Genomic DNA, 23,961 nt, shown 5'->3' on the forward strand with positions numbered 1-23,961 from the left:
ATAATATAGATATACAAGTGCAGCTTTGTATCATTACTGCCATGAAATAGGTAACTAACCTTTATACATCCCAACTGCTAAGCCTAAATTGACCGATCTCTATCCAGACATACTTACGTGCTACATTGATTTATTGCCAGTATTTGCTTTACCAACGCCGTTTTAACCGCGTATGTGTTAAATAGCCAAAGGACTGTTTGAAAGATTCGAGCGGCGAAGTTTCGTTATTTGATAAGATGTTGACGGTTCGTTTGTTGGGATATTTTCAGCCATTTGGAAATTACGCGTCTACATTTAACAAAGTAGTAAAATACTTAAAAATATATTTATTACCAGTTACAATTGTTTTCCAAAATTTAAATAACATTTAAAAATAAATTTTAACATATGCTAAAACGTCAATTAAGAGACTTCTGTTTAAGTGACTCGTTGATAATATTTAATGATTTCAAATCCGATTGTATTATACGAACTAAGTGAGATATTCCGTTTTGTTCCATTTTCAAAAATTGCTTTATTTCTTTCTCCACTTCTCCATCTATCCGGTAGCTAGGAACGGTTTGTTTACAACCACCAGCCATTATCTTAATAGTTGCTAAAATTTCGTTGACTTGTCCCTAAAAACAAAAGAGATTTAAAATAAGTCAAAATACATTCATTTTTAATCATTTTACACTAGCCCAAGATAGCGAAGAGCCGAAAAATTAAAAACATTCATTCATTATTTATTTTGTTTTATTTTAATTTATTGTAATTTATTTGTTTTATTTTAATAAAACAAACTTTTATTAAAAATGTTCATTCACCAAAAATCAAGATTTTCAAGAAGGTAACGAATAATCACCAAATAATTATAGAGGGACCAGTGTAATGCCTTCAATAGAAAGAATCTTTTTCACAGTTATAAAAGAAAAAATATAACAACACATGGAAAGAGAAAAATATTGACTAACACATAAATGATTAACACATAAATGACCTTTTACGACTTGGAGAAAGCATGTGATAGCGTGCCTAGGAAACAACTATGGGAAGCAACGAGAAAAATGCACGTTAGAGAGAAATGGATGGATGGAAAAAGACAAAGACTATATAAAGAAACTGAGTTCAATCCATTTAATATTGTCAAAATATTCTTACTTGTACTTGAAAGTTTAAAGATTATAAAGCTTTTTACATAATTGAAATTCATTTAGTGGTTTTTTAGAAAAAAAATCCCAAAAATAACTAATTAAAGCATATTTTCAACCAAAAATTGCAAATAACTCGAAAAGAAAACATTTTTCGAAAAATTATTAAGACAGAAAAAGTTTTTATTTAAATGAGATAGGGCTAAAAAAATTACTCACAGCGATTCGGAACATTGTTTTTTTTTTGTTATAAGCGATTTGTTAATAAAGATGTACAGTCCACTTGAAAAAATAAAAAACAATACATTTGAACTTAAAAAAAAATATATATAAAATCGAATAAAAAAGGTTTGTCGGTAAAAAATTAGTCGGTTTATGTTGTGCTTATAGGGGTTAACTCGCCTATTCCCAAGGTCCCTTAACAAATTGGTTTCTTTATCCTCTAGATCTGACATTTCTTCGTACTTCGCATTTTGGCTTGCCCAAATTTTTTTCCAGGAGTTTCTTATAACTTTCTCATTTAGATTCCCAAAGCTTTGCTACCCAGTAAATGATGTATTTTATATTTATTTTCTGGGGTTTTTTAATAGTGGCAGTAATTTATCTTCATCACTGATTAGTTGCCTTGAGAGCTGCTTTTCTGTATTCAGTTTCACATGCTGCAAAACGTGCTGGTCCATTGGCTGTATCAACGGGGTAATCTTTGGTGGTAGGAAAACAGCTTTTATATCTCCACAAACTAATTTACCATCTTACAGATGAGACGTTGCATTGTCGATGAGAAGCGTAGCACGGTTTTGTAAGCCTGATGTTTCACAAAAATGCTTCTGGGACGAACTGGTTTTCAAACCATTCCTTAAAAAGATGTGCGCTCATCCAAGCTTTTTGGAATTCCTGTAGTACACAGCTAGAGAATTGACATTAATGTTTTTAAATGCCCTTGGTTTGGCCGACTTTCCAATAACCATAAAAGATAGTTTGTGAGTTCCTGTAGCATTCATCATCATCATCAGCCTCTCTCAATCCACTGCTAGACATAGGCCTCCCCTGTTTGCATCCAAAGTGTTCTATATTGTGCTTGCTGTATCCAGTTTTTTGTTGTCGTCTTGCCATCGTGTTGGTGGTCTTCCTCTGCTACGTTTATCGGCTCTTGGTCTCCATTCAACTAGTTTGCGAGTCCATCTTCCGTCCTTCATTCTGGCAACGTGTCCAGCCCATTTCCATTTTAAGTTACAGCTTCTTTCAATGACGTCTATGACTTTGGTCTCAGCTCGTAGATCTTCGTTTCTAATCCTGTCTCGCAGAGTGGCCCCTATCATTGATCGCTCCATTCTTCTCTGCGCTACTCTTAATTTTTGTGCGTTTTTCTTTGTGAGCGATAATGTTTCTGCACCATAGGTCATTACCGGTAGCACGCATTGGTCGAAAACTATTTTCTTCATATTAGTTGGGATGTCACTCTTAAAAACGTTCCTAAGAGCTCCGTATGCTGCCCATCCTTGTATTATTTTTCTGGATACTTCGGTTGTTTGATTGTCCTTACTTATCTTAATTTCGTGACCCAGATATATATATATATATATATATATATATATATATATATATATATATATATATATATATATATATATATTTGTCTACCAGTTCTATTTCTTCATTTTATATTTCAAGGTGTTTACTTAGTACTAAGTTCGTCATATATTTTGTTTCTGTTATATTCATTTAAACCTATTTTATGACAGGCTGTACAAAGTTCTTCCAACATTTTCTTTATTTGTCCCAAATCGTCTGCAATCAGGACTATATTGTCTGCGTAGCTTAGGTGGTGTAGCATCTCTCCGTCCACATTAATTCCTTTGTCACCCCATTCGAGGGTTTTGATCGCTTTTTTTAGAGCCGATATGAAAAGTTTAGGTGACAACGTATCAGCTTGTCGGATACCTCTTTGGATTGAGGATACCCTGTAGCATTGTACGTACTAAAACGGTACCCGTTCTTTGCGGATTTTAAAATCTGGAGCGGTTAGTTCTTCCTTAGCTGCCAGACTTTTGCTTGGCAATGCCTTGAAGTTAAGGCCTATTTCATCAGCAACATATATTTGCTGAGGTGAGTAGTTTTCTGTATCAATCATGTTATCAAATTTACCTATGAATGAAATTTGAGAAGCGCTGGTCCCGGGATCAATTTCTGCTATTGACTCCAACTTTTTGTCTTGAAAAACGGTGTTTGATAGTACGTCTCAGATGATATAGTCTTTTATTAAAGGGTTCCTTACTTCGTTCTTATTAACATAGGCTCTTATTGCATTCAAAATGAAAGTACTGTTCTTTATGGTAGGCATATCATTTATGTTATTTTTTATTAAAAGAGTGTTGTAAGAAAATCTGTTTAATCCGAAATGGGTTCGGTCCCAATTATTTCGGACTACCGTTCTGTAAAATAAGAACAGTTGAAGTGGACTTTATGAGAAGTTGTCTACAAGTCACCAGAGCGGATAGAATAAGAACAGAGGAAATAGATAGATAGATAGATAGAACGTTTATTGACCACTTTACATAAAGTTTGAAGTCCGTATAAAAAATACAATAAAAGATATAATAATGTAAACTTAAAATTAACTTAACCATATTGGCTAAAGTAATATACATATGTAAGTATTAGCAGAAGAATTAAAATTAAAAATTTAAGATAAAAAAATCTCTCTAACCAAAAAAAAAAAAAAAAAAACAAACCTAAACTGTCACATAAAAAATCTTTGAAATATGGAAGTAACAAAAATGTGCAAATAATTAAGAATATTCCTGAATCGATGACTAAATAAACTAATACATAAAACTTAGTGCATTTTAATAGCAATAATACAATGTGATATGTAGATAGTAAATCGACAGTATTCTGACCAAACTGGGTACACGTTATAAAGGTGTATTGAGGTATTCTGTCTTTGAGTAAAAACAATATGTTAAAAAATGCTTTCTGATCCTATTTTTAAACAGTGGTGGAGACAGAATTTTTATTTCGTTAGGCAGATAGTTATACAAGTGAATATCAATTGAATTCTTTGTGCTCTTTGATAGTCTGAATCGTTGTGACCTAATTAAATCCCTCGATCTTGTTAGATGATCATGTAATTGGGAGTTTATAGTAAACTTATTTTTATTATCGTGAATTTCCAACAGTCTTGCATACATATAAAGCGAAGGTAGAGGCATAATACCCATGTTCAAAAATAATGGTTTACAATGATCCCTTAAATCCGCTCCAGCAAGTATCCTTACCACCTTCTTTTGTAATATGGAACAGAATGGAAGTGGAATGCTTAATTACAGAAAAGTTGGAAAACAGAGCCTTGCAGTGGTACGGGCATATACAAAGAGTGCCAGAGCATAGGTGGTCGAAAAGAATATTGGACTGGGATCCGACGGGAAGAAGACAGACAGGAAGACCTGCTACAAGAAGGAAAATACACATAGAAAATGCTATGATAGACAGAGACCTCAGAGAAGGTGACCGGAAGATTAGGGTGCTATGGAGGACAAAAACGGCGAACTCATAATGGGAAAAAGCCGAAGAAGGAGACGAAGATTTTATTAAAAAACACGCATGGAACTGCATTTACTACTCCACGTAGTGTGTGCTTGCGCGATCTGTCAACACAGTCGTTTCAGTTTGTATTTTATCATGAAGGGGATATATCAGGAGATCGAGAACTACAAAGACACGAATCAAGGTACCTATTTGTGAAAATCAATCAAATTATTCGAGAGTTCAAATTAAGGAGACTTGTGATCGAAAGTAAACAAAGGTAGACACTAGCAGAGGAGACAAAGATCCTCAACAGATGGAATGAATACTGCCAGTCTCTTTTCAGTGACCAGCCAGTTTCCAACAACCGGAAATTGAAATCCTGAATCAATGAATCAAGTGTGCAGAGAGGTAAACCAATAAATCCCAGGCATAATTAGAAATCCGACCACACAAAGTGAGTAATTGCACTCTTTTTTTAAATGTAGTTTCACTATCCAGTGACATGCAAACATGACATGGTTGATGGACAAAGAGGTTATTAAAATGGAGATCCGGTGTGGAAAAACCTAGAACTACCACCAACACGTTGCACCGACAACTTAAAAAGTTAAATAACTGGATGAGGGTAGTGCATGGTAGATGAGATTCGAAACAAGAAAAGGAGGACTGCACGTTTGAGATTAAATGAAAAAATAAACATGAAATTATAAAAGTAGTGATATTACTATATAAAAACTAATTTAATGTTATTTTAAATATTTCCAAATTATACGTGATTATGAGGATATACCAAAATATACAATATGACTTCCTTAAAGTTTGTTTTTATTTAAGTTATTTTGTATTATGTAATATCTAATCAAAGCAAAATTTATACGTTTCTAATCGAATTAATTCAAAAATATAATATAAATTGTTATTTCAAATAATATTCAGTTGTGCCTAGGTGGTAAAAATGGATGTAATCACTAATTTTTTTAAACATTTGTTTGGATGGGACTCTGACGAAACATATAATGAAAATTATTATGAAAAGGATTGTACACCTTCAACAGAAGTAAGTGAAGTTTTTTTACCAAATCTCAACTATAAATTAAATGAATTATGTTTAATAGTCTATTCGTCAAAAGTTGAGTATATTTCCAATATTCAAAAAAATTATTTGTTATTTCGTACCCAATGAGCGCAAATGGAGTTATTTAGAAACAATTGTCAGTTCAATTTTATAATAATAATTTACGAGGTTTGCATTGTCAATTATTCAATCTGTTTTTGAATTGTAAAAAAGAGTCCTCTTCTTATGGTTTCTATCCGTTCCAGATGCTGAAGGTCATGTGTCAATTTCCTGAACCCCTTTGGTCTTTCACCTTCTCTTAGAGAGTTAACTGGATACTCTAACGTTTTTGATTTCTAATTATAATTCCAAGATATTCTAACCTTTGAGCTTTGATCGTCAGAATTTTATGTTCATTCCCCATTCTGCGCAAGAGTTCTACATTAGTAACTGGCTCAGTCCAGGATATACGTAGAATATGCCTGTAACAACAAATCTTGAAGGCCTGGAGCAGATTCACAGTTGCTATAGTTAATGCGATGCCTCAATTTCGTAGAGCAAAATTATGAATATGTCTCTATATGTACGTCTCGGTTCCCGAAACTGTCTCATTTTTTGTCGAATGTCATTTTTTGCTTTTATGAATAATACCTGATGTTGCTAAATTAATTATTATTAGTGAATACTCTTGAAGTACTATACTTTCATTTAAAATAAAATAAACAGATTTTTTGAAAATACAAGACCTATATAACCCCTTAAAGGACATAGTATTTTTCAAAAAAATAACTCACCTTGAACTGTTTGGGATTGTGTAACAGCTGATACATGCTTTCGAGTCTACCTCGTAAAATTTCCTCCTCTGGTAAAATGGCAACACCTACTTTACGAGTACATTCCTGCTTGACCAAAATCTAAAATCATTGAATATATTTTGAGTAAAATTTTGGGAATATATTATAAAATTTAAATTATATCCGAGAATAATAATTCACTGTAGAAAGTACTACTAAATTATTGTACTGTTTATTTTATTTTTTATTTACAGTCCTTTCCATACTATTACCGTAAGTTCTTCAACTAAGAAATTCTGCAACGATCTGGACATCTATTACCACCAATTTTACCGCTCATAAGATATATCACTTGGTATTTGTGTTACTCTGTATATATCCAAAGTACGAAGATTTTCTTTTTGATGTGAAAACTCTAATGCGGCGAGTTAGCTAACTCGTAACCCCTCGACATTTTCTAGCGTATACAGTATTGGTCTTTGGAATATGTTGTACTTTAGGTATTCAGACGTTGGCCATCATCATGTTTACAATTTCCTGAAACCGTTCTCTATTGGCTGCTGCGCGAAATAATTCTTCTACTGTGGTACCACACCATTGTCTAATATTATGCAACCATGTAAGTTTCTTTCTACCAATCAATCACTTTCAATCCACTTTTCCTTGTACTGTAAGGCGAAGTAGATGGTATTTGGTTCCTCTAATTATATGGCCGAAGTATTCTGTTTTTTCTTCTCTTTGTGATGTTTGAGAGCTAGCGTTCTAAATGCATTATTTTAAGAATATCTCCATCTCCATGATATTTTTAGGATCCGTCCATAGCAGCACAATTCGAATGCTTCTAATTTGTTAAGCATTGCAGATTTTAATGTCCATGTCTCACAGCCATATAATAGGATCTCTTTCAGGACCTTCTTGCGAATATGTATAGATAGGTTTCTGTTACTTAAAAATATGGAATATGTCAACCAATGTTTTATTTAAATAAAAGTTAAAATAGTCAAAATAAAATATAATTAAGGTAACTGGCGAAACTGATGACGACAATATATAAGAAAATTTTGATACTAAATCAATCCGTATTTTTTAAATAAAGAATATACATTTTTTTAAACTGAATAAATGCTTTTGATTGTGCATTCCTTTAATAAACCATCTTTCACGCATATTTTCTATACAAAATAGTTCAGATATTTCACATCTGGTAGGTGTCCCAGAATACCTCATCCTTTTTTTGTAACGGTGTGCATGATTTCTATTTGTTGACTTTAATATAAAATTATTAAAAAAAACCCAAAATATGTTACTTCGTCTGATTAAGTACCGACATTTCACTGTATAACATCAAAGAATCATCATAACATAACATCTCCAAAAGCTAATAAGCAAACCAAAAAAATAGTTGAGAATTTATATTCAGAAAGAAAAATCCGGACTCTCTGTATGGTCCCGAAAATCCGATAAAGCTATACAGTCATAACAAACGAAATTTTTAATTAGTGACCAATCGGACGTAATGGAGGCAAAAGAAACAAACTTCATGTCTCAAAATACACAGTTTAGTGTCTTTCCACAACAAAAGAAAATATTTACCCTTAATATTCTATGCTGCAGCTCATAAAATTTAGATTTGAGTTCGTTACTTTTTGCCACAGACGCAGAATGTCTAATTTTCAAATCAGTAATTTCTTTATTCACTTTGTCCAGAAACGCCTGATGTAATCCTGTTTGATGTTCCTGATTAAGCAACCTAGATCTGAGTGTAGAAAACCCATTTACAGGCACTGGGATGTATTTCTTGGGATCCGGATTGTCGTCAATGGCAGCCCGCCACATCTGCAAATCAGTTCCTAAAACATATAAAAAATATCATTAAAATAAGGAAACGAGGTGATATCAATGTTCATGTATGAGAATTGGTCACGTATGTAAATTAGAAAACGATTTTTATCTCACGTTTAATTTTTTTACCACTGTAATTTTACAGTTAATGTAGTTTCACAATAACAAAGTGATCGTAGGTGATGTTTACAAATTGTTTAAAAAGGTAATAGGTCAGAATATATACATATTAAAGCTACATAAAATAGGGAGATGAACAGGGAACGAAATATAACAAATGTTTATATCTGCCATGTTATACATTATTTAATCCAAACTAGCAACACAGCCTCAAATTAAACTTATTTAGAACAGTTTCTCAATTTTTTTGATTTCTCAATCATTCTGTTGCATTTTGCAGTTTGGTTTTCCAGTTAGGAACCACTGATGCATTATGCGTTACGTAATCTACCATTTGATTCCAAAACTTGACGAGATTATCACGCATATCATTTTTATTTATCCAAATCAACTGCCTATTTCCACAAAATTATTTTAAAGATTTAGTAGGGGGGTTCTTTCAAGTACATCAACGGTTGGTTGTAAAAATTTATCTGTACCAAGAGATGGAATAGAATCGTGAATATTTTCCTGCGACGGAGTTTTTATCATCTTCAACCTAAATTCATATAACAGCGTCCCGATGATCTGGTTTAGACTTTTGTTTATGAAGCTTCCTCCGCAAAAAAAAAACGAATTTACCGAATTCAATCTTGATCTAAGTTCGTTTGTTGACAAATTTCCATATATTTCCAAAATATTGCCATTTCAACTACTGACTAAAATATTCTTGACAGTTCTGCTTGCTCAAATTTAATACTGTATGGATGTTCGGCCGTTTATTTGATGTTGATCACCGCAAAGGTTAAATAGCGAAAAGATGTATTTAGGATTGTAACACGTTATGAAGCATCGATATTAGCCCGAATCTAGATAGCTCTCGACTGTGTGGGTCTTTTCATCATCATCATCAATATGTATGCGTCCACTGCTGGACATAGGTCTCCCTCAGCTCTTTCCATCTGTCTCTGTGTTGTGCGGCTTGCATCCAGTTATTGCTAACACGTTTCAGGCCATCAGTCCATCTAGTTGGTGGGCATCCTCTGCCCCGTATTGCTTCTGGTCTTGGTCTCCACTTGATAATACGTTTTGTCCATCGGTTGTCTGATAATTTAGCGACGTGTCCTGCCCAATTCCGGTTTAGCGACGCGATTTTTTTCGATGACGTCTGTTGTTTTTGTTCTACGACGTGTTTCGTCGTTTGGGATTCGGTCTCTAACAGAGACACCCAACATCTGGTGCTCCATAGCCCTCTGAGTCACGCGAATCTTAGTCACTTCCTTTTTTGTTAGTGTTAATGTTTCCGCTTCATAAGTGAGTACAAGGTACAAGTAACACACATTGGTAAAAGATTTTCCTTTTGAGGCATATGGGTAGATCCGATTTAAATACATATTTTAATTTACCAAACGCTGAACAGGCTAATCCTATGCGACGTGGGAGCTCACATATCTGGTTATCTCTGTCCAACCGAATTTCATGTCCTAAGTACTTATACGATGTAGTCTGCACAATATCCCTTCGATCAACAGCAATATTTCGATTTAGCATCAGATTAGTCATTATTTGCGTCTTGTTCATATTAATTTTTAGTCAGACCTCCAAGAAAGCGTGATATAATGTTTCAAACATTATTATTGCATCATCCATACGTTCGGCTATAAGGACGATGTCATCTACAAATCTCAAATGACTAAGCTTCTCTCCATTTATGATGATATCATGCCCGTTCAGATGTGCCTTCTTACAAGTATGTTCTAAAAGCGTTGTGAATAGCTTTGGAGAGACGGTGTCTCCTTGCCGTACTCCTAACTGTATACAGAATTTATTTGTTTCTTGTTCAGATAGTCTTATGCTAGCTGTGGCCTTTTGGCAGATATATTTAATTACGTTAGTGTAGCGATGGTCTATTCGGCATCCTGTTAATGCTTTTAACATTTTCTGATGGCTTATGGTATCGAATGCTTTCTCGTAGTCGACAAATATCAGAAATATCAGTGCCAACTGTTTGTTGTATTCCGCAGACTTCTCTATCAGGTTCTTTATCACTAGTAAGTGGTCGTTAGTGCTGTATCCCGATCTAAATCCAGCTTGTTCCATAGGCTGATTGAAGTCTAATTTAGCGTCCAGTCTTTTTTGATAATGTTTGCGAAAAGTTTATATGTGTGAAATCAAACTGGTAGGACGATAGTTGTTTCGATCTGTTATGTCTCCTTGCTTGTGTAATAAAATAATTACTGCATTGTTCCATTGAGAAGGAGTTTTTCCTTGGTAGGTGCATTCGGCGAAAAGCTTGGCCAAAGCCTGGATAATTTTATTTCCACCTAGTTTAATCGCTTCGATCACTACTCCGTCATCGCCAGGGGATCTGTTATTTTTCATTTCTAAAAATACCAATTTGATTTCGTATGGAGTTATTTCTGGCATTAATTCTGATCCCTGGTTTGTGATTTTGGACAGGGGCTGATCTTGCCTTTCGTCGGTGCTCTTATACATTTTGCGATAAAAGGATTCGACACCTCAAAGATTTTGGTTCTATTAGTAGTAATGTTTCCATCTTTGTTTTTAATTTTGTACCTTTTTTGGTTGCCTATGTTGTTCGTATTTCGCCTTAAAACTTTTAAACTTTAGTTTTCTTGAATTATTTTAGTTATTTCACTTGTATTGTATTCTCTTACGTCTTTTCGGATTGACCGGTGGATATCTTTATTTCTTTTCTTCATTTTTGTGTTGTTGGAGCCGTATTTTTCCGTCACCTGTCTTGTTTTACCTATTAGCTCTTTGGTATTTTGGATTAGTTTTTCTGTACGGATTAAACGGTCGGGCAGCACTCCCTTTCCTTTTTGGAAAGGGAGTGCTTTGTTTCTTTTAGAGCCTTCGTTATGCTATCATTTCATTGATCTACATCATTTGCTTCATCTATTTTATCTTGCAAGTCTTGTGTATGTCTGGTCAGTGTATCTTCATACAGGTAGTTGTTTCCTGGGGAATCCATGTGTGGGTCTTTTAAGGCCAGCTAAATCTAATAAGTTATTCACAACAACGTAGACTCGTTCATTATTAATGGTACAAAACCATTTGCTAAAAAAACTTGCTATGTGAGACAAATCAGCCATGATTTTGCAATAAAGGACTTCTTATTCCAATCTATCAAAACAAATTTTAAAAAAGTGTGGAACAACCGGTTTTTGCCCTTCGGAAAAGCTTGACTCTAAGTGAAAAATATGTTAAAAATTATTTCAAATGCATGCAAAACGGAACTGATCTTTATGAGCAGTAATTAAAAAGAGATGTGGCACTCAAGGAGCAATCGAGAAGGGGAAGCATAGCTTTCTTATCGTCTACGCACGGAGCGATGGTTTTTAATTTAATTCAATTCGATTTAGTTTATTTTAATTTAATCTATTTAAATTATCTTATTTTATTTTAATTTAATCTATTTAAATTATCTTATTTTATTTTAATTATCTTCTTTTTATTTTATTTTATTTTGTTAAGAAACACGCATCGTACTGCGATTACTGCTCCAAGAAGTGTACGGTCGCGCGATCGGTACATTTTATCCTTTCAGTCGGGTTTATTTTATTCATAACTGTGCGTGATACACCGATCCGTCCGTAGCCCGCAATAAAAAAAGCTATGGTTCCAATAATAAATTCAATTTGGATCATAAAAATTTATTTTCGGATACTTAAAACATGTCATTGATAAATCATTAGCAATTATTTGAAAATACAGAACTTATCACCAAAAAAAGAAAAAATATTCCAAAATAAAAAAGTGGTCATTATATAATGTGGCCAATTATATACGGTCAGTAAAAAACAAAGCCAATATATGCATCATAAATCAAAGAATCGGAGGAGCATTATGAAATAAGAGAAGACTGCATTGCGGGATTCGCGAAAAAATCAATACATATACAAGGTGAAGAAGTAAATATATACACCGAAAAAGTAAGAAAGGTTATTGTGATAAAGAATTCTGCGAAAATGTATAACCAAGTTATTCGTTATTAAGTTATATCGTTTCAAAATTGAATGGCAAACATACCTGGGACAAACGAGCATAGACCACATCAGCAGAATGCAGCAGGCTTTGGTTGCCAATATTAAAAGAAGAAGCAATTTACAACAAGAGTATACCAACAATAGCGGAGTAATATGAGGCCGGAAAAACATCACCTACAATCTTATACACAATACATATGCAACACACAATACACATACAGAAAACTGTTGCACAACTTAGTTTACACAACCACAATTATTATGATATAGATTACACAAACATATAACACAAAAAAACACACAAAACAGTCAGAATTTAATATTCCTAGGGTAAAAACAAACACCGGCATCTCTGTTTTGCTGTATGGCTGTGAAAGTTGGACAATGGACTCGGAAACAGAAAAAAGAATATATGCCTTTGAAAAAAATACAGACGAATACTAAGAATTGCATGGATACAAAAAGTTACCACTGGTGAGGTACTTCGATGCATGAATAAACGAAAAGAATTACTCAGCATAATCAAAGAGAGAAAATACAATACCTGCGTCATGTGTTAAGAGGTGAAAGATATGAATTAATCCAAATCGTATCGGAAGGTAAAGTGCAGGGCAAAAGATCAGTTGGACGACGCCAGAACTCGTGGCTGAAAGACCTGAGGATATGGTTTGACCGCTCATCCACAGAAATTTTTCGTGCAGCAGTTTCCAAAGCTACAATTGCCATTTGGATCGCCAACCTTCGAAAGGAGACGGCGCAATAAGAAGAAGAAGAAAAACAACACATCTATCGGATATCAATTAATTTATGCGGATATATTTAAGAATAGAACCCAAAGATTTATAAGAACTTAAAATGTGTAATCAATTGATTCCAAGATGTTCTTATTATTCTAGTCTTTGCGTTAGTCGAACTGTACCAAATAGATCTCCAGAAAAGCTTTCAATAGCTTAAATGTGAGCGTCTATGCGATTTGTGGGTCTTTGCATTTAAATTCCTAAACAATTCAAATCTAGAGATCGATAAAACGTATATGCATATTCTCCCACTTATTCGCAGCTTACAAAAGTGCATTATATAATAATTATCGTTTTATATCATTTGTGCCAGTCGAAATGTGCCAATTTTAGGTTATTTTAATTATAATCATCTGCGCATGCCCAATGTAACGGAAGACATTAAGTAAATCTGCCTTCTACACTGTTTACAATTATGTTTGGGCTAGAAAACGATAACATTGAAAACTATGCTATTTGTGAAATGGACAAAACATAAAGAGATCCCATGTATGGAGAAAGCTGAAATGGTAAGTTGTACCTATTTGTTAAATAATTCAGTAATTTGGTTTTTACTTACAGTTAATATAATATAAGTAACAATAAAACACTGAAAACTTTGTTTTCAAAACTTCCACAAATTTTTATTTTAAATATAATATATTATATTATATATAATATAAATAATTAATATAAGATAAAAATTGGTCGAGTTGCCTGTTAGTTCCTGTGAAACATACCAGTACGTCGTCTACGTATCTCCACCAATATAAAAACTGTTTGAATATGGGATGTTTTGAAATATTTGTCTCTAGATGATCCATAAAAATATCTGATAACAGGCAACTCGACCAATTTTTATCTTATATTAATTCTCTTCATAGTCATATTGAATTTACAATAGAAACAGAACAAAATCAATCCATAAATTTTTTAGATTTAAAAATTACCAGACTTAAAAACAAACATGACTTCTCCATATTTCATAAACCTACCCATACTGACACGACTATTCACAATTCATCATCCCATCCCACACAACATAAACTGGCAGCCTATCATAGTATGTTACATAGATTAACAGCAATTCCTATGTCAAAATACAATTTTGAGACAGAATTAAATAGCATTAAGCAAATAGCAGTAAACAATGGATACAACGAACAAACAATTAATAAAATGTTAAATCAAAAACTACACAAGAAAGCCCTGAACTTAGTATTTCCACCACCAGAGAAAAAACCCAGTACCTTCTGCTCGATTACATATACAGGCAAAATATCAACAAAAATAGCCAAACACATAAAAAAGAAAGAAATAACACCAGCTTTCAGAACAAATAACAACCTAGGCAAATATATTAAAAACAATAAGAGCCAACATAAAAAACACTTACACAGTGGTGTGTACAAACTTAAATGTGGCGACTGCCCAAAAACTTACATTGGTCAAACAGGTAGAAATTTTAATAAACGAATAGCAGAACATAAAAGGGCTTTCAATAATAGAAAAACAGATTCTACATACGCACTTCACCTTCTAGATCATAATCATTCTTTTGATGACGAATTTAAAATTCTACACATTCAAAATAAAGGCCTTAAGCTATCTTTGTTAGAATCTATGGAAATCAACAAATTAAAAAATACAGATATAATTCTGAATGACCAGCTTGAGACAAACAGTTCTCCCCTCCTCAACTTATTTCATTAGAGACTATAAAGTGTAAACCCATGCCAAAAACAGATCACTTGAGAAAGGCAATCAGCCGAAACAGCTGTAGTGATAAGAATTTAAAATAAAAATTTGTGGAAGTTTTGAAAACAAAGTTTTCAGTGTTTTATTGTTACATAAAATGAATTTTATATCAAGTAACGGTCGAATCCATCAATTATTTAATATAAGTAACATTTTTGGAATATATGTAACTGCGAGTAGTATTTCAAAGAATGTAAATTTAAAAAGATAAAAGAAATCATAATAATGGTCGCTTACTTGTATTCGGCTACTCTAAAATTTTTCTAAATTGCTTTACGTCGGCTAATTTAAGTGATCGTGTTTGCTTTTTATTTTGTTTACTAATTAAACTCAAGTGGTATTCTTTCACGACACCGGTCAAGATTATCAAATAAACGCTTTTCAGGTTTGGATTTTGTTTCTTGTTTCGTTTCACATCTGAGTACGTTGAGTACTTAAATTACTATGGATAAATCCCTCCCACTAACCAGTTGGTTTTCACCTGTGTATACACTTGGGTACTTCAGTTACCATGACCAACGGACTGACTGTTTTTCAGAAGTGTAGAGAAAACGTTAGAAAAAATATTAGAGAAACGTAACTATGGACCCATATACGCGTCCAAGTCCGGAAAACATGGCCGTGGCCATATAGGGTGCTTTGGAACCCACACTAACTTTCGAGGGGCACCAAAGATATTTCGCTTCTAGAAACAGCAACTAGATAAAATTTCGTACTCGTTAGAAAGGATATTCGCTTACGTCGTTTACGATGTTTTATGTTTCCGTCGCTTTAAGATGTGTTCTATAGGATTTGCATCAGGATTCATTCGTGGTAATCCATATTTTTAATACCAACAAAACGCCAAGAGTGTCTGTATACTCGACCATGTCCGCCTGGATACGAAAATTGCATTCCTGTTTTATCCGTGAAAAGAACTTTTTTTATCGATGCTCATACCAGTTAGCACGGGTGTGGGCAAATTGTATCTGTCTAGTTTTGTGACGTGTGAGAAGCCTGGGAACATTGGATGGACGTTTTTGATTTAAACCAGTTTCATCCAGTCTTCTTATTAGTTACTGTGTCTACACTTACACTAACTTGTCTAGTCATCAGCAATTGCTTTTTCAGCCCCGGAGTTGTAAGGGTGCCATTTAGTAATGATTAAATTTTCAAATATTGCTCATCTCTAGGTGTTCTACTTTTTTCACTCGTCATTGACCAGGATGTCTTCTGTACCCTCCAGATTCGTTCAATCGCATAAATATACAAGAAACGAGTGAATTATTGGATATGCAATCTACGCGCAATATCCTTTTGTCTGAATCCCTCACTCGCCGAAGTAAACATATTAATACAAACAAAAGCACTTCAATGTAACATTAAATCAAGAGAACTACGAGTACAAACATAACATTATATATATATATATATATATATATATATATATATATATATATATATATATATATATATATATATATATATATATATATATATATATATGAAGTATTCTGATTGTGAAAAATTACAATAGACATAAAACACTCCCGATATTTCTAACTGAAATATGTGTATAGAGTATGATGCAAATGTATGGAATAAATTCATTATTTCAGAAACAGACGACTTTTTAAAAAAATCTTAAAACACGTCAATTTTATGGCCATCAACCGCTATATATGTGTTGGACATTACGTCATCAATGTCGGCGTATTGACGTAATCGACGAGTTTTTTAAATACAAACCGAGGTCACGCCACAGCTCATTTGAAAGATCTTCGTATCGCCTTTGCAACGATATAATCATTTGAATATTTATTTCTACAGGGTTAACCAAAACTGTTGGTTTATTAATACTATTAACTTACAATAAATGTTTACTTGAATACAATTAAATTACAACAAATGTTCAATCCTTCAGCAATAATACAATATGAAAGATGGGCAATAAATTCTTTCCTAACGTTTTCGATGAGTCAAATCTGGAGACCTTGGTGGCCATTCGATGGTCTACCCCTTCTACCTATCCACCTACCTGGGAAAACGTTATTAAGGTAATTTCGTACCTCAGCGCCGTAGTGTGGGGGAGCCCCATCATGTTGGTACCACAAATCATTTCTATTTGGAAATAGCTGATTCAGCTGTGGCAACAGATAATCCTGAAGAAATTCTAGATAACGAGAAGCAGCTAAGTTTTCCTCAAAAAAATATGGCCATACAATTTAATTGTTTATAATGCCGACCCAAACATTCACCTTCTCGGGATACTGTGTCCTATACTCTTCCATCCAAAATGGATTTTCACTTGCCCAGTATCGATATGTCTGGTGATTTACGTGACCATTCAGCATAAAAGACGCTTTATCAGAAAAAAGTACCTTTTGTATAAAACCCTGATCTCTGTTACATTTTTCCATAACGGTTTCGCAGAATTCGATTCTTCTATCAAAGTCGTCTTCTCATAGCTCCTGGACCAGATGTACTTTGTATGGATGCCACATCTCCTTTTTTAGCACTCTTACAACAGTTGATTGGTGGACATTATTATCTAGTGCGACCTGCCTAGAACTGGTATGGGGGTGTTCTTGAAACGCCAGTAAAACGTCCAGTTTCTTGGCTTCGGATATTGATTTTCTACCACTTCTGGGAAGATCTTTAACATGGTCCGTTTCTCTAATTTTTTTTTCAATTTTACTTACTGTTGATTGAGTAATTGGTTCGCGATTGAGGTATTTAGCATTAATAAAATACGAACTTCTGCTTGAGTCCTCACTCTATCTCCATAAGCAATCATGATTAAAATCTCGATTCGTCTGTTTCTGTTAGTTTCATTTTTGTAAATGCCGTTATTAATGTCAGCAAAAAATTCGAAGAGTAAAAAATTGGACGTTTATTATTTGACAGATTCACAGATCATTGACAAATAAAGACAAGTCAATGACAATATTGATTTAAATATTTTTGAAAAATAACAAACTTGGAATACTTACTAAGGTCCATTCGCTCAACTCGGGCATATTTTGACAGATTCATAGCTGGAAATCTACAACACAAAAGTTCCTAGCTCGTAGTATTAACAGCTTAAATAAACTTTTATTACAGACTTATTTCATTGAAAAAAGAAGAATTATTATAAATAGTGGAAGTGTATACTAAACCCATACAATTTTGGGTAGTATATATTTAAAAGATATATTTTAGTTGTTATAATTTAACATAACTGTTTTTTATATGGTGCAAATAAATAAATATTGATTGTCGGTACTTAATTCGTAAAGTTCTATTTTATATACTATTTTATTTTGTTTATTATTAATATTGGCTATAAGTACGTGTGCTTGGTTGTATAGTAATTTCCAGCCACTTTTAGTCTGTCAAAAAGTAACTAACTTCGCAAAAAAATAATTACTAAATTCACTAGACAGTTCGGACTGGGAATAACGAACCGACTATACAATAATTAATTTCAGATTATAATGTAGCATTGTTTGTTATCAACCTATTTTTTTTCCGAACCAGCAAAGAACACTATTTTGTTTTATTCCCAGTGGCGTTCCTTAGTGTATTTTAGTTCAGTGAATGAATCTCTATTGTAATTCCATGTTACTTAACAAAGTTCATAATTTTGGTGAACCCTGTAGAAATAAATATTCAAGTGATTACATCGTTGCAAAGACGATAAGGAGACCTTTCAAATAAGCTGTCGCATGACCTCGGTTTTTAAAAAAAAAAAAGTAGATTACGTCATCACGCTGACACTGATGACGTAATATACAACACATATATATCAGTTGATGGTCATTCAAAAATTAAAATTAACGTGTTTTAAGATTTTTTTTAAGTCGTCTATTTTTGAAATAATTAATTTATTCCATACATTTTCATCATACTGTATAAAAGATCACAGGAAAAACAGAAGAGAATATCTTCCTACTTTTAAGTCGTATATAGAAAAAAATAAAAAACATTTTACAAAAACATTGATTTCGTATTTATTGAATTTTTTCGCGTAGGTACGTAGTAAATCTCTCGGCCAATTCAAATTAGTAAATTTCGAAATTAAAATGTAAATAATCATTTAAAACTAAATTTTACAATATATTTAGTCTTACCTGATGGAGGATTCTTTAAATACTCTTCCAACTCAGCTTTGGATGGAGTTACATATGGAGTAATTGACGTAACCATTACGGTAGAGAGTTGTTGTTTTGGCATTGGTTGATTTAAAAAGTTTGCCAGATCTGATGCAGGGATTTTTCTGCTGGTGCCTGTAACACCCTTTTCTTGTACCACTATCCTCACTTCCGTCTGATTGGCAGATAGAGCTCGTATTTGGTTAATTTCAACTACCAAGTTTGGTTTATTTCCCAATATTCCGCTTATGCCATTTTTAAGGACTTCTGACTGTGTTCTAAAATTAAACGCTTTGTTATTGCATGAATGATTGAATCAAGAATCAAGCATTAATCAAATTATTCGTGAAGTGAAGAGGTATACAGCCAGCTGCAGGAATTATTTTCCTTGTGGATTTTTTTTTTAAAATACTTACTTCATCTCATCGATTTTCTTATTAAAAACCAATTTGACAATCCCATCCGCATTATCATGCTCTGGAATGACATTATAACCCATCGCTTTGAATCTGTAAAATGGACTTTGACTATCATATTCAATGGGCGGCATTTGGCCGTTGTAATAGCCTTTCCCTGTTCCCCAACAAGCTTGTAGCATGTTCCATTTTTTAAGAATGTCGTCCCTTTCGTCGTTAAAAACATTAATTGAGTAGACAGAAGCTAGAACTTGTTGATTCTTCGAAGGGGGAACTTGTTGAGGTGCTAAAAAACGATAATTTTGAGTAAACTACAATATAGATATATCGAAAATAATTTATATAATTCTTGATAATTAATTTATATAATTATTGTTAAAAAATACAGTATAAAGTATGTCCTAAAAGTTTTGGAACAAAATTCATTGGCTTTGATATTAACAAAAACAAAATAATATCAAGTTGCCTTTTTAAACAAAAGGTTTACTTTCTTTATTGCCAGTTGAGATTTAATTATTTTGAAGTTTTTGCTTTAAAATGTCGTATAAAGTAGAGATCAGAAAAAATGTCTACAAGTTAATTGACGGATACCCAAAGCAGAAATCTGTCGAATATTTCAGAATGAAAATATTTCACGCAAAACCATTTATAGAATAATAGCGGAGTGCGAGCATGTCTGAATCTTCAAAAAAGTGGAAAACCGGAGGTCAAGCAAATGGAAATCGAGCATCCTAAAACCTCTCTTCAAAAAGGGAGACAAATCTGACCCGGAAAATTACAGAAGAATTAATTTATTAAACACAACACTAAAATTAACAACCAAAGTGATAAAAAATAAACTGAATAAAATTATAACACTAGCAGAAGAACAACAAGGTTTTAGGCCGGGTGATCATACACCGACGCTATATTTATAATGAGGCAAGTGCAAAATCATAAGAATACAACAAACCGGCATATCTATGTTTCGTAGATCTTAAGAAGGCATTTGACCGGGTCAAATTAAAGGAAGATACCTTTAGAATAATCAAAACGATCGACAATATCTACCAAAACAACACAATAAAAGTAAAAACTACTTTTTGTTTACAATAAAAGTAAGGTTCCAGAGCGGAAGCCAGCTTTGCTAATTTTACAAAGTAAACGTAAAATAAATAGATTGCTTTATAATTTGCGCGTTCTCTCCGAGATATTTAATAAAAGGTAAGATTCCACAAGGAAACCAAAGCCAGAGCATCTAAAAACTAGTTTGATACATGATAAATTGCATATTAGTCTTACCAGCCTGTTGAACAGCAGGTTTACCAAAAAATGATGCCTGCGCTTGTTGTCCAAAGCCTCCAAAAGTTGAAGTGTTGCCTCCAAAACCTCCAAATCCTCCGGTGGTTGTAGTGGATCCAAAACCAGTTCCAAACAAGGATGGCGCTGATGTAGTTGTTGTCGAACCAAACAAACTGGTTCCAGTTCCAAAACCAGTGGTTCCTGAAGTTGCAGTGCCGAACAAGCTAGGAGCTGGTGCGGTTGACTGTTGGCCAAATAATGAAGGTGTTGTTGTTGAACCAAAGAGGCTGGGAGTAGTCGCGGTGGCAGCGCCTCCTACAAAAAATGGTTAATGTCGTGAGGGCTAATTAAAAAAAAGAGCGTGGCACTTAAGTGCCAACAGAAGTGAATACTTCTTATAGTGTGTTATTACTATAATGTGGGTTAATGAAATTTTATGTCTGCTTATTACCAATTTTTTGGTATAAGACATTATGTAAAATTTTTATCTAAAATTACATGTAGAATTTGAAAATAAAATAAAAGAAATTTAGGTACTACTTAAAATAACAAAGTTGACGTCTACTTCCGGTATAACCAGAAGTGACATATTAGGACAACATTATATTTCAACTCAGCGTCATCAAAAACCTACAGCTTTGTAATTTCAGATTTTTAATGTAACTGTATCCGTCATTACTTTTAATCAAAAAAATCATTACTTTGATGATAGGAAATTGATGAAAGGAAATTATGAGGGGAATACCAAAATGCAGGACTGACGATAAATCTGAATAAGTGAAGTACAAAATATCTGAGTATATGACAAATAGTCCAGGAAACGAAGGTTTTGACCTCGCAATTTTTTTGGAAAAGACCAATTTACTTGAAAATTTGAGAATAAGTAGTGGATAGTCCAAAGATCAAAATCTATATGATGTTGAAAGGAGCTTTTACCATGGAGGTAGTTGCCACCTGTAGTTATTGCCTCAATAAAAGAGATGACGGCATCCGGTTACCTTCGACATGGGGACCTCCCATAAAGAAAATATCGTCCGTTCCACCCGCCAATCAAAAAATCACAACAAAAACAGCAGCACTGCATTGGCTAGTAATCAGTGTGGTAGTAGTAGAGATTGAGACCTCGGAAGCCCTAAAAAAGACATCAGAGAGGATGCCGAAAGCTCGGCGCAGTGATAATCGACGTCGTTCAACCCGAAAGACTGTTGAGTTTAATATTAATTCTTGTAATAGTATTAATCTTAGCTTTAGGTTTAATTGTACTAACCGCGGAAATCTTTGTGAACATTTTATTCGCCTCTACGGGGAGGAATTTTACCAGCTCACTAAATTATATAGCAATCTGCTGCTACGTAAGAATCGTCTTCTTTGTGATTTAACATTCCTTAAAGCCTGCCGAGAACGTAAAGTCATTCCCTAATTTCTAAAACTCGAAACACCATACTTATTTTTCTTCTATATCCGAAATTCTTAGAAAGTCCAATTCTCAATGTACATCCTATTTTATGGGTTGGTTTGGAACGTATCAACAGACAGACAGCCCTAAACACTTTCGAATCTAAGACTGAAAACTCAGAAGCGCATATTTAGGCCAGGGATATAAGCAAAAAAAGTACCCTGTTGTTGACACTGAAGCGACCAGGCAAACGACAGTTGTTTTGAGTAGTATGGTACCTCTGTAACAAAAACCTTATGTTTTCTGCAGTCGATTTTTTTGGCTTAATTAGTTATTAACAAATTAAGTTTATAAAACGGATTTCGCTTTTTACGTCGATCAGCAAAAAGTGAAGCATTTGAAACAAATTTGAGAGGAAGTCATATAAAAACCTTCAAAATGGCGTTGTTTAAATGTTTCTATCCTTATTTGTTACTTAGAAAGTTGCAAAATAAGTCGAAAAATGTTTGCAAATAAACTTATAACATGCATATTCACGGAATGCTGTGTATTGCAGTACTTAAAATATGGTCAAAAGTTCAAAGCGATCGGTCAAATAGTTTAAACGTTATTTAAATCGTTATCCCAAATTAACTTTTTTTTTTTAAATAATATAAGTCAGAAAATTAGGTAGTTATGGTAATTATGAGTAGTTTCTGAAAGAAGAAAATTTATTCCATTACTATTAACCCTTAATATCCTGAATTATTATATTTTTGAAAAATGATATATTTTATGGTAATTTATTGTTCGTATGAGTCCTCTAGTTGAGTTTCTGAGCTTATTTTCAAAAAAAAGTTAACAAAAAAAAGTTACTAGCTGTGACATATATGTCACTCTAGGACATACAGGGAGCAAAATAAGAAAAAACGCGAAAGCTTTATTAAATTATATATTTAAACAAAAAATATGTTTTACATAGGTATGTATAGAGAATTATTTTGTATAAAACTGCTCATTACAATTAATGCACAACCCCAAATCACACTTTCTACACATGGTTCTAACTACAGAAGTGCAATTTTCAAATGCGCACCGTAGGCTTTTCTTGTTTGGAATATCTTTCCACTTTCCATGCTTTATTCTTTGGGTGTATGCTATTATTTTCTGCCTAATGTACAAATTGCATAATGTACTCGAATCGATTACGCCTCATTGCATTTTTAACAAAACGATGCTCCATGTCTGGTTTTGAATCCCAGTAATATCTCTTTCTTGGCTTTGGATCGTATCCACTAAAAATCAAAATGCCAATAAAGCATTTCAGTTCTTTAAGTGAGATATGTGGGTCGGCAGCATTTTTGAAAAGAACATAGACTCTAAGTATTGGAATAACGGGCCATCCCAGAATAACTCGAACGATTCAACAAGTGTTAAATTCTCATAATCAGAAAAATTTGGTGTGGAAAAGAATATGAACATTTTGATGGCTCATCTCTAGGTGCGCTGGCTTCAGTGGCGCCAATTCTATCATTATTTAAAAGTTTTACCTCGGCTTGGGCACGAAGTTGTCTCCCTGGCAAATGGTAAAGATCTCCATCATTAATTTCATCTCCAGATTCTTCGTCTATGAGGACGTTTACTTCTGGAGGTTCTGTGTAGATGGCATCTAAATTTAACTCACAAATCTACATCACCGTAAGCTATTTAAACTGCTTCTTCAAATAGCTTACGGCAAATACATTGCCATAAAGACGTTTATGTATTACATAAAAACAAAATA

The 23,961-nt window shown here is 33.4% G+C and overlaps 1 protein-coding gene across 1 annotated transcript in view; it reads right to left on the reverse strand.

Annotated features, from left to right (window-relative positions):
• Positions 1-306: 306 nt before the first annotated feature.
• LOC140443325 (nucleoporin p54-like) overlaps positions 307-23,961 on the reverse strand; it is a 124,072-nt gene continuing 100,417 nt past the window's right edge. Inside the window, exons 3-8 of the mRNA XM_072534522.1 lie at positions 20,804-21,118; positions 19,523-19,808; positions 19,086-19,384; positions 8,100-8,356; positions 6,507-6,626; positions 307-617 (exon numbers count right to left, since the gene is read on the reverse strand). Coding sequence (XP_072390623.1) covers positions 399-617; positions 6,507-6,626; positions 8,100-8,356; positions 19,086-19,384; positions 19,523-19,808; positions 20,804-21,118 — 1,496 coding nt within the window. The 3' untranslated portion in view covers positions 307-398. The remainder of the gene's footprint in view (positions 618-6,506; positions 6,627-8,099; positions 8,357-19,085; positions 19,385-19,522; positions 19,809-20,803; positions 21,119-23,961) is intronic.

The sequence above is a fragment of the Diabrotica undecimpunctata genome, chromosome 6 (genome assembly GCF_040954645.1).
Source record: "Diabrotica undecimpunctata isolate CICGRU chromosome 6, icDiaUnde3, whole genome shotgun sequence".
Lineage (NCBI taxonomy): Eukaryota > Metazoa > Arthropoda > Insecta > Coleoptera > Chrysomelidae > Diabrotica > Diabrotica undecimpunctata.